Genomic DNA, 12,108 nt, shown 5'->3' with positions numbered 1-12,108 from the left:
TTCAAACCGCGATAGCCTGGAACGGGATTTCAGAAATGTGCTGACTAAAGCAGATGTGGGTTCCAAGTTAAGGCGTGACGAAATATTCACTTAAATTCGATATCTTATCTTACCATTTGACGCTGTCTGGTGTGTTGACGTACAGAATCTGTATCTACAAGATTTTCTTCAATAGTGAGGACGGATAAAGGAAGGAACATGGCTACACGGAAATGACTTTTGTTTGAGCTAGCGCTCTCTTCCGCCTACCGTTACCTGTCTTGAAGGTACGTAATGTCTTTAATTGAATATTGACCGCATCAGCCTTTCTGATCTTCCGTGAAATTGTTGTTCGTGAAAGAAATAACACATCTAGTGCTCAACTTAGACAAAGTATTCCGGGCCCTGATTTCCGGCACATGCGATCTAAATCGAACAAAATCGCGTAAACTTTCGGTCGAATCGAATCGAATCGTGTTCGAGAAACGAAATTAAGACACTTTAATAATCAAACTTCGCAAACTACATCGTTAAAGGTGTTAAATTAGTTCTTTGAACCGCACAAATAGGGCAAAGCCCACTTAACAGGCATTTCTAGAATAAACAAATGATAGATAAATTTCACACATATTGGTCAATCTTTGAGAGTGCTTTAGCCCAAACGTCCTTAGACTTCTTTAGCGTGTATGTTTTGTCTTCCCGTGATACATCACGTGAGAGCATTCTAAAGAGCTAGAACTCTTTCTTTCAAATTGCGTTAAACAGACGTGCAATTTACAAAGGGTGAAATTCCCTCAAGACCTCTCTTGGGAAAACAAAACATAGAAGTTTTAACTACTTTAAAAAGAGATTTATCGCCATAAATTGTTACTTATGGTAATTCTAAAATTGGCCCAGCCAAATTGTTTTCTATTACGACCAGACTTTCACCAAATCATAACAATTCATCGGTATCTTGCCAGCAACTGTCAACTCTGGCTATATATGGAGCACAAATTCTGATCAGTTAAAAAATGCTTGTCACTTTTTGAGTAATTGAAAAAAAAAAAAAAAAGAAATAACAACTCTTTGTTAGCGTATAGAGAGTTGCACCAATACAGCTTATTTCTGGTTACAGCGATCGTGCAACACACACAATCTACCACAAAATACCTGTGTGTGAGTTAATTTGACATTTTCATTCCTTCCTGCATTAATACTCCTTCCTTTTGCAAAAATGTAGACATTACTTGCAATGTTTCTATTAATCCACCCACCCCAAAAGAATAACTCTTACATGCTTAGTATGCCTATGTTTACATATGTTGCACGTCATCTAAGAGTTGCCATCAGGTTACAAACTAAATCATCAGATAACACTGAACACTAAATTTGCATTGATGTGCCTTAGTAGATAAATGGAAGACTAATTGTTATCTTTAAAACTTGATTTTGTTCATTCCAGGGAAGAATTTGCTGGAAGCATCAAAATAGCCATTAAAGTCACTGGATTCCACCCTCTCAGCCAGTCAAGTAAAATGGAACAAGAAATAACACCAAAGGTACAATACTTTTTGTGCTCCACTGAAATAGATAAGTGGCGCTCTAATTACTTGCAGGGTTATATGCAGTTATATGGAGGGTGTTGCTCTTAGTAGAATAATTGATGAGGTATATTTACCTATGGACACCTTACAGTTTGGAAGAGGGGGCTAGCCTTCAACATTTAAAAGTACAGACTGTATGTGCACTGTTCCTTCTTGTTGACTCCAAAGCAGCTTTATCACAGTTAAACAATGACCAAAATTAAGGGGGCCCTGTCTTGCAGGCAGACCTCCCACATTCATTGATATCCAGGACATCTTAATCCCTGAGAGCATACACAAAGAAAAAGTGCTCCATATTATTGTCTTTGTGACCAGTTTTTCCTGCTCATTTGATGCATGTTAATTTAATAGAGGTTCAAAGTATAATGTGTTTTATATCCTTAAACTATAGACACAACAAACTGACTATACTGCAGCTGATCAAGAAAATTTATTTTTATTAAACCCACCACACTCATATAGAGATCATTATGTTTTGAGTGATACACCTTCTGATCAGCTGAAACAATGTGCTTTCTGATTTTTCTGAATTTTTAGGAACCTTAACTAATTTAGCCAAAACTGATTGTTCTCAGTGCTGTTAATCTTTATTATATCTCATTGATTTGTTCCTTTTGATCCTGAAAATTGCAAATTGGAACACAAAAAACTTGCAAGTAATTACGGGTGGCATCTTTAAGTCTACTTCTTGCCAAATTGATGCTTATTTGCTTAAGCATTAGCTTCAACCCTTTAACTCCCAGAGGTGATTAACATTAAACTTCTCCCTATAATATCCATACATTACTCAGCAAACAGGTAATGAGAATATTCAAACTTATCAGGTAGAAGCTGCTATCTTAATCTAGCACTAAGTTCTCATGACCAATTTACTAGGAAATGTGTAGCAGCTAGAGGAGAGAATTAACAATCAGATCTTGGGAGTTATAGGGTTATGATAAAGCTAAATGGTAGGATCAGGTATTTAATGTTACTGTGTTTGAACCCACTGACTCCCTTTAGGGGATAAATAATTTCTCAGGCACCTGATCCTATCCTTTAATGCATTAAATTTTTAAATTCAAAAGTATTAATTAGAAATTAAATATTAACTTAAAATCAATTTGAAGCTTCAATTTCCCTTCCCTCAAGCAACCCACAAGCGTTTGACCCCTTCATCTGTGCCAGGGGGAGGGGGGGGAGGGGCTGGGAAATTTGAAGCTCTCCTGGCTGGGATGGGGAATATGAACTGGAAGTGTCAAATCTTTTGAGCAGAATACAAGTGTTATATTCTTAATTAGCAAAATTACTCTAGCGATTCTAGAGAAGCGCATGCTCTTATTGTTTGAGGATTGTATCATATCTTGCAATAGTCTCCTTGTGCATGGATTCATCCAGGGGATTATTCAACAATATTCACTTCGCCTGTCAGTGAGTAGTCGTTTAATATGGAGGTGGTTGAGGTTAATTGTTGATTGTTGTAAGCAAATGGCTTAGAAGAATAAGTCTACAAGGTCTAGGTTTTAAAACTTGGTTAATTTGTAGAGAGTCACAGTTTGTTTACAACAAAATTGGGTAGGGCATTTGAATACAATCTTTGCCTCAAGGAGGGGGGGGGAAGGATTTGAAGAAACTAATCTTCAAAAGTTCACATACCAGGGAGGGATATTGAAGCTTTAAATTGATCTATGCATTATTGTTACGTAACTAAACATTATTTGCATATGACAGCCATTGGAGGTCATGATTAAGAGCTGCTTTTGGTGCATTTTGCATCAATCCAGGCATTGGGTCACACATTTATGCCACAAAATATTAAATTGTTTTGTTTCTGACCACAGATGTACAGTATCCAACCAGCCAAATGATGACTACCCTCTTGCCTTCTTTGTGTTCAATTTAATTTTTTTGATATGGTAATCCTTGCTGTGGAGTGAAAACCAATGCTTTGTTTTCTGCTTGATTCTTATTATTTATGTGCAATATTTCAATCTCTTTCTTCAGACACTTTAGCAAATTTGGTCTCTAAATTTGAATTCTACGAACTGGTTCATGTACTGGGGTAACCCAAAGGTTTAAACTGAAGATGATGATGACTGATGAAGAAAAGAGATGGCTTGTGGTTGGAATTGCTATGAACAAAGAGGCTGCTCCAGTCTTACGAGATTTCATCAAACAAGAAATGAACACCCATTACACAAACCTGGACGCCTACTGCAGCGGCCTGACTCCAGGTTGTACGTTAAAAACACTGACTCGCCATCAGGTCACTGCTGATCGCACCCTTAAAAGACTGAAGTTTCAGAATATTAACAACAATCTTCATTTTCATGGAAAATCCACCAGTCGGTACAATTACAGCATTGATGATCCAGTCGAGCTTGCCAAGCTTTATCTACCAGATTATCTCGCGCAGTTTTCGGCCTTCGATGAGTCACTGGACATAAGTGCCATACTTCGCTTGTTAGGGTTTACTAATCCTGCTCCCATCTTCCCCTCTCCATATCCATCAATTCCCATTCAGTCCTCAGCTGATGATGTCAGGGAAAATGTCCGGAACAAATGGGGCCACTGCAATCTCAGTGACTGGACGGAAGCTTTTTTTAAGGATTGTTTCCTCAAGCTGAAGAGATTGGTGAATAGTCTGGGACTCCCTGTCGGAAAGGAGACGACCATTTTAGATCGGCTTTCAGATTGGCAGACCAAAGGTACAGAAATATTTTTGCTGTTAAGTGGAAACATGCTTGCATATGCATTTAAACCTCAGCAAAACGTTGCAATTATTTTACTGAATGGCTTGGAAAATTTGACTTGATTAAAGTTTGATACGTATGGTCCATTTTACGCCCCCACGCCCATGCCTTAAGTTAGGGATAATTTTCACACACAATCCTTCGTTCCATTGTATTCTCATCGAAGTACTCCTCATCGTAGCCATTCTTTGGGTTGTTCTGCAATGTTCCCCTAAGGGAAGAAGGTGTTAGACATTTATTACTTTCTACACCGCGACTACGAAGGAGACTAGTATCGAACTGTTTGTTTGTTTTCTTGTTTGTAGGTTGCCAGCTGTGTATGGGTCATGCTGTAGATCAACAGCTTCTTTCTCTGGTTCAGCAAAACGTTAAAGATCTTATGGCAAACTACGTGAAAACTCAGGCAGAGCTATTAACCTTACAAGATGGAGTTGTCCTTCTCCGAGATGAGCACGCTACAGCGCAAAATCAGTGGCAAAAACATGAGGAACAGATAGGAGGAATGAAAGAATGGATAGAAGAGACCAAGGGAATACTAGAGAAACTTCAGACTGCCGAGAAATATTTTCAGGTGGAAATTCGCATGCGCTTACAACAAGTAGAATCACGGCTTGCTGAGTCAGCTGAAAAAGTACAAGAATTGAAGAGTGGTTTTTGTGAGACAAATGTCAGAGTAGTACAACTGCAGGAAGGTCTGGCCGAGACAGACGTCAAAGTGGAAAAAGTACAGGAAGGTCTCACTAAGACAGATTTAAAAATGGAACAACTGCAGGAAGGTCTGGCCGAGACAGACGTCAAAGTGGAAAAAGTGCAGGAAGGTCTCACTGAGACAGATTTAAAAATGGAACAACTGCAGGAAGGTCTGGCCGAGACAGACGTCAAAGTGGAAAAAGTACAGGAAGGTCTCACCGAGACAGATTTAAAAATGGAACAACTGCAGGAAGGTCTGGCCGAGACAGAAGTCAAAGTGGAAAAAGTGCAGGGAGGTCTGGCCGAGACAGATTTGAAAATGGAGCAATTGCAGGGAGGTCTGGCCCAGAAAGATGTCAAAATGGAACAACTGAAGAAAGAACTGGGCGAGACAGACGTCAAAGTGGAACGACTGGAGGAAGACATGAGCGAGACGGATGTCAAAATGGAGAAAGTGAAAATTGAGGTTACCGAGATGGGCGACAAAGTCAAAGAACTGGAACTGGTTTTGAAAGATCAACGAATGAAGCCAAATGTCGTGGGTTAGTTTGACTTACTTGTTCGAACAAAGCTTTTATTCCTCATTATTGATAATGACTGAAACGGATTTTTTGACACGTATATTCTTTAAAAATGCCTCCTCCAATTAGATGAAAATTAAAATTACAGCCTTGAGAACGATTTTACTTATATCTTTTAAATTGGAGAGATGTTTGGGTATTTAAAATTATATCACTTCATGGTCCAAACATCTGGCTTATCCAAATGTAGTTATCCGGATTGTCTTTTGTTTTTGTCACCAGAATCTCCTTCTGCGGAACGTTTCGATGTGAATACCTGTCGCAGTAAACTTGCAGAACATTACAAAAGAACCGCCACGGTACCTACCTCTGTCTGGTCTAAGAAATCTCCCGTGGACATGAAGCAGCTTTACACTCGACTGACCTGGGTGAAAAAGGAACAAACTCCAGAAGGATCATCAAAGCCTGAATTGAATCACTATACTGATGTATTCAATGAAAACGAGAACGGGTATGCACTGAATAGGATACTCGTGCAAGGGGAGACTGGTATAGGAAAGACAACTTTTGTGAAGAAAATGGGTTTGGACTGGGCTGAACTTGTGGACGAAAGAACGATTGACAAACACCAGGATTCAGGAACCAGGTATGGTGCTGAGAGTGTGACTCAAGGTTGTGAAGAATCCTCAAGGAATAGAATGAAGAGGGAAGAGTCGGTCAAGGTGAGCAAAGATGAGGTAAATCCATTGACGAGATTTGAGCTCGTGCTCGCTATTAATCTGAAAGAGGTGTCCAAATACTCAAGTTTTCGAGATGTTGTTTGTCGCAGTAATATTTTTCCAGAGGAAGACACAGCCATGGCAGAACAGCTCATTAGTTACATCACCCATAATCAAGAGAAAGTTTTGCTGGTGTTCGATGGCTACGACGAATATCGTTGTGGAACCACCTCTGATATCTACAAAATTTTCATGGGCAATAAACTGAGAAACTGTTGTGTGTTAATCACAACTCGAATTTCCAAAGCTGGCGATCTATTAGGTGAGTTCAAAGCCGTTCATGCTGAAATCACCGGGTTCAGTGAAGAAGACAGAGAGGCCTTTATGTGCAAAATGCTTGGGGGCGAAACAGAAGCTGACCAGCTGGTGTGTCATCTGTACAAAGAGGGGTTGTTCGAGTTAGCACGAGTTCCGTTACTTCTTTTGTTCTTTTGCACGTTGTGGAAAAAAGGAAAGGTTAAAAGCTTTCCAGAAACCAAGACGAAGTTGTATTACGCGATCGTGCAGTACGTTTTGGATCATAATCAAGGAAAGAGTTCCCCTGATGACTTCCACAGGATAGGCAAGTACGAGGATTTTCTGGTTGAAATCGGAAAGGTGGCTCTTGAATGTCTTTTAAAGGATGATCACGTGTTCGAGTTTGATCAACTGTCTGCTTCGATTAGTTGCGAAGAAAGCCGTTTCATAGGCTTACTTCAAGTCACCGAATTCTCGGAAAATCTTCGACCAGCAAGGTTGGTATCGTTTATTCACAAGAGCATACAAGAATTCCTAGCAGCGTGGTATATCACCTACAAATGCGTCCCTAAAGGAGATCTTGGAGATTTAAAAAAATGCACTCGTTCCATTGAAGATTGTCAAGTATTTGGGAACGTTTTCCAATTTATTTGCGGTTTGTCTGACGATGGAGCTCATAAAGTTTTTGAGCTCATGGCAACTGTTAGAATCTCCTATTCTAAACTGGATCTATTTGAACTCTCAGCCTTCGAACGTGAACTAGACTGGAATTCTTACCACGGTGCCAACTTCATGTATGAGACCTTCATGTGGTTACTTTACAAATGCTTTCATGAAGTTCAGTCCAAATCTGAGCTGCTAAATAGTTGGTTTAAATGCGCTGGAGGAACTGTCGTGGTGACCAATCAGCTAGTTAAACTTCTTAAAGAGACGAAGGTCAACAATCTCACTGACTTTTCAGATGTTTCGTTTTTAACGGTTCGTAGTAAAGAAGAAGTTCTGCGCGAGGTGGCACAGTGTCTGGGCTGCTTAGACATACCCCTTAGAAATTATGAGACGGAGTTTACCCTTAGAGATTTTTTGGATAATTTGAAGACGAATCGGGAATGTTGTTCATGCAGGTACACTTTCGTTCTATTATCTCGCAATCGTCAGTTTCAGTTCTACGTTAGAAGTCTAAGACTGTGTTGTGATTTAACTGGCAGACTATTTACAGGAACGGCTGTGCCGTCAGTTCAATCTTCCTTCGAAAAGTGGTGGTCAGAACTGAGATATTTACATTGTGGTGGTATGGTGAACAACTCAACTTTGAAAGCGCTAAGTCGGGTTATCAGTAATTGTGAATGCTTAGAAAGCCTTATCATTGAAAGGGCTGATGGTTCTGTCTGTGACATTTTGAAATCAGTACCAAATCCGAGTAGGTGCACGTTGCAGATTGGTTCTGTACGTGATAGTCAGTGTCACCTGATTGCATCAGAAGCAGAGAAACTTGCTGCTCTACTTCCAAAATTCACTAGGGTCTTTCACCTGAATCTGGCCCTTACGTCGTTAACACCATCATCCGCTTCAGTTCTCGGGCAGTCACTCCCTGAAATATCGTGCTTAGAGAAGCTCATTTTAGTTGGTGGAAGTAACGGAGATGTTTTGCCAGTGAAGGCGCTGTTTGGCGGATTTCACAAAACACTACCTTTAAGTGAGCTTTGGTTTATGGATTTTAACATCGGAGGCTGTATTGCTCCCTTAAGCGACAGTTTGCGCCTCTTTCCCCAATTGCGACGCCTAAAACTCCATTCTATCACCTGGAATGAGCATAACTTGCTTCATTTGTTCAGGAATCTTGAATTTATTCCGCGTTTGGAGACTCTTTCTTTAACTGGGACACTACAGAGTGACTCAGAGGAAGAAGTCAGAGGATGCTCAGAGGAAGAAGTCATGCAGGCCAGCTTCACCCACCAAACTCTCAACAGGCTGTGCCTATCAAATGTAAGCCTGACATTAGCAGTGGCCAAGTTGCTCGGCCAGTTGATTCCTAAGATGTCGGCGCTAAAAGAATTGCGAATTTATGGGAGAGATGATAGAATTTTTGAGGGAGATGATAGAATTTTGCAAGACGGGGAAGTTGAGGTGCTGTTTGGTGGATTTAAAGAGCGTTTGCCCTTGCAGCAGTTGGCGTTTCATAAATTCAGCATGAAAGGCCGTCTTGATCACCTCATAAACAGTTTGCAGTTTCCAGAATTACAATGGGCATATGTTGACATTGACATTAATTTCATTATTAATGACGCCAATTTTCTTGTTTTTCTGGAGTGCTTAAGAAATATTCCTAGTTTGCACAGAACAAGCATACATTGCAAATCAGTGGCTCGCGCAGATTGTAAAGGAGAAGGGAACTCGGGTCGGTTGCAAGTGTATTCTGGTCGTCTATTTCTGCTTGATGCAAGCTTCACTCCAACAGTGGCCAGGGCACTCGGTAGGCTGATTTCTGAAATGTCGTCTTTGAAAGAATTTACGTTTTCTCATTCTAACTGTAGTAACAGTGAGAATGATGAAAACACTTTGGAAGGTGAGGAAAGCAGCCGAAGCATTGGGTCAGTGTCTTCCAAGAATGTCTTCCCTAGCAACATTGGAGCTTATCGGTGTGGATGGAAGTGTGTTGCATTTGCTACAAATGGATGCTCTGTTTGGAGGTTTCAGCGAGGAATTGCCTTTGTGCCGGCTTATTGTCCAGCGTTTCAGCATGAGAGGCTGTCTTGCCCCACTTTGCGACTGTTTGCGCTTCTTTCCTAAGCTAGAGTATTTGGATATAGGCGAGGTGAGCCTGAATGAACATAACTTTTTTCATTTGCTCTGGGGCGTAAGATGCATTCCCAATTTGATGTCATTGACTGTGAAGGGCCAGCGACAGATTCCGTTCCATGCCGACTGTTCTGAGAGGGTGGAAACAGAGGTTAGCTGCACACTGGCGGCTCTCCAAATACTGTCCTTGAGTGGAATAACCCTGAACCCCGCGGTTGTTAGGGCGCTTGGTCGGCTGCTCCCTCAAATGTCGTTAGACAGTCTCTTTGTAAAGGAAGGGATTGTTTTGCAAACTGGAGAGACGGAGGCTTTGCCAAGTGGATTCAACGAGTGTTTGGCATCGCACAGATCTACTTCAGATGATTTTAGCGAAAGAAGTGTTCTTGCCCCACTCACCGACAGTTTTCGTTTCTTCCCCAAAATGACAATGATGGAGCTGGACATTGATTTAAACAATAGCGAAATGTGTGGTTTTCTAGCGAGCGATTTATTCCTTTCGGAATATTTTCCTCGCCTAAACATACTCGTCGTTGAATGTAGACCACTGGCTCGTGAAGGTTGCGAGGGAGAGGAAAACACAATGGGCCATTTGACATTGTCTCGTTTTGAGACCCTGGAGCTGTGGAATATAAGCCTAACTCCGCCAGTAATCTCGGCGCTCGGTCGGGCACTTTCTACAATGTCATCCCTGGAACAACTCTGCTTATTTAGTTCAGGTGAGATAATTATGCAGGATAAAGAAGTTGAAGCTCTCTTTGGTGGTCTCGACAAAACAGTTAATTTGCAACAGTTGTCTTTCAGTGGTTTCAGAGTGGGAAGCTGCCTTACTCGACTTGTTAAACGTTTTGGAGAGTTGCCAAATCTGTTGAAAGTAAATTTAAAAATTTCCTCCGAAAATCAGAATGAGCAGAATGTTTGTGGTTTGCTGAGATGCCTAAGATTTCTTCCAGCTTTTCAGAGCTTGAGTGTACAGTGTGATGCGCTGGTCACTGCGAACATAGTGTGTCTTGAAACAGCTCCGAATTTGCCTCATGAAGTAATTTTCAGCGGAGTTACCTTGTCTCGAGCAGTTGCTGTGGCACTCGGTCAGTCACTTGCCGAGATGTCGGCTTTGAGAAAACTCAAGTTAACTGGGAGTGATGGAAGCATCTTGAATGTCGAGGAAATGGAGGCGCTGTTTGACGGAATTAACACAGAAATGCTGTTGCAAACGCTCTATTTTAGTGGTTTTTGTGTTAGAGGTGTTCTTGCCCCATTAACAAAGAGCTTTCAGTTTTTCCCTAACTTGCAACGTTTAATGCTCACTGCATTACACTTGGATGAGCAAGATTTACAAGGTCTGCTGGAGAACCTTAAATTCATTCCTGAGTTGTTCAAACTGGACCTGTCAGACAATCCACTGGGTCGCGCGGTAAACTCTCTGGTGCCACACCTCGTCAAAAGGTCACGACTGTACGACGTTAACCTATTTCAAACCGCTTCTGAGCAAGAACTGAATTCCATTCAAGAGCAAGTCAAACAAGCACGACCTTACGTTTACATTCGTGTTTCCCGAGAAACAGTCGGGAGTGCTGTTACAGGGCGTGAAATTGCGCCTAAACAGGCGCCAATGCGACTAAATTTTTCACTTTGGTGACTAAATCCTGAAAATTAGTCGCCAAATTGGCGACTAGAATTTTTCATTATAACCTTAGCTAGAAATATAGTGAATTAAAAAGATTTGCAAAGACAAATCCGCGGCAAACTTCCTCGTTAAGTTTGTTTCCAAAACGCAGCACATGCATCTCGATCGATAACTAGACGCCATCTTGGCTTTAGGTGAGCTTGAATGCTGTATATCATCCATCGTAGTGTCCACTTTGAAGCACGTTAAAGATCTTTTCCGTAACTTAATTTCTAGAACGATGACAGCGTAAAAAAAAAAGATTTTGTTTGTCTTTCAAAATGGCGACCAACTTTTTTTAATTGGCCACCACTTTGAGGAATTTAGGAGCCAAGTGGCTATCAGAAAAAAAAATTAATTTCACGCCCTGTGCTAACGTTTGATATGCATGAACAGTCCAGGTGGCTCTCAGTGCGAAAAGATCGGTCTGTGTTGCGATATCTTTTCTTGCCTGAATGTCAGCTGTGTTTTCCTGCCTACCAAGAACCCTGAGGATTGAAAGGACAGAGCAGCGTAGCCTTATGAATACTGTATAATTATCTTTATTAATTGTAGCGTTTTCTTTTTTCCGCAATACCATTCGCCACTCTTTAGGTGCTGATTTAAAGCCTGTAGGAAGATTTAAGGGAAAAGTCATGAAAACAAGTTTTCGACTTATCTGGATTTTGTCGAAAGGATTTAGCGTGGTTTGTTGTTTTTTTCTTTGTTTTCAGTTTTAGGTTAAGGATCTTTTATCAACTATTTCTTACTTAAATTGGGAAGAATTATAATTTGTTTTAAATTTTTAATTTTTCTCACAAGTATTTATATCCTATAATTGCAAATGAAACTGTGAATCGACAAAGTTGCTGACGAGGATTTTTGGGACACCTGAGTTCAAGCTTGTTGTAACCAGTTCTCCATTTGCAAGTTTTGTTGTGGTCTTCTTATACTGTAGCTCTAGTCTTTGATAACGGTGCGCCAGAAGGGAAAGTAATGTGGTTATTTTAACTGTAAATAAAAAGCGTTTAATCGACATATTTCTCGCTTTTTTGCGTTACCGAGATAATCGTTTAAAAATTACTTGCGAAAGTTTCTCTAGGCGCCGTGTATTTCTAGTTATGCTTAGCTATTAGTCTGTGTAGC

At 40.7% G+C, this 12,108-nt stretch overlaps 1 protein-coding gene across 1 annotated transcript; it reads left to right on the top strand.

Annotated features, from left to right (window-relative positions):
• Nucleotides 1-45: 45 nt before the first annotated feature.
• LOC131782194 (uncharacterized) lies at nucleotides 46-11,998 on the top strand. The gene is given in 6 exon segments (XM_059098908.2): nucleotides 46-266; nucleotides 1,424-1,520; nucleotides 3,549-4,252; nucleotides 4,603-5,529; nucleotides 5,791-9,091; nucleotides 9,093-11,998. Coding segments are annotated over 4 exon segments (6,714 nt in total). The 5' UTR covers nucleotides 46-266; nucleotides 1,424-1,520; nucleotides 3,549-3,630; the 3' UTR covers nucleotides 10,957-11,998.
• The last annotated feature ends 110 nt before the right edge of the window (nucleotides 11,999-12,108 follow it).

The sequence above is a fragment of the Pocillopora verrucosa genome, chromosome 7 (genome assembly GCF_036669915.1).
Source record: "Pocillopora verrucosa isolate sample1 chromosome 7, ASM3666991v2, whole genome shotgun sequence".
Taxonomy (NCBI): Eukaryota; Metazoa; Cnidaria; class Anthozoa; order Scleractinia; family Pocilloporidae; genus Pocillopora; species Pocillopora verrucosa.
This window is presented reverse-complemented; position numbering and strand designations above follow the sequence as displayed.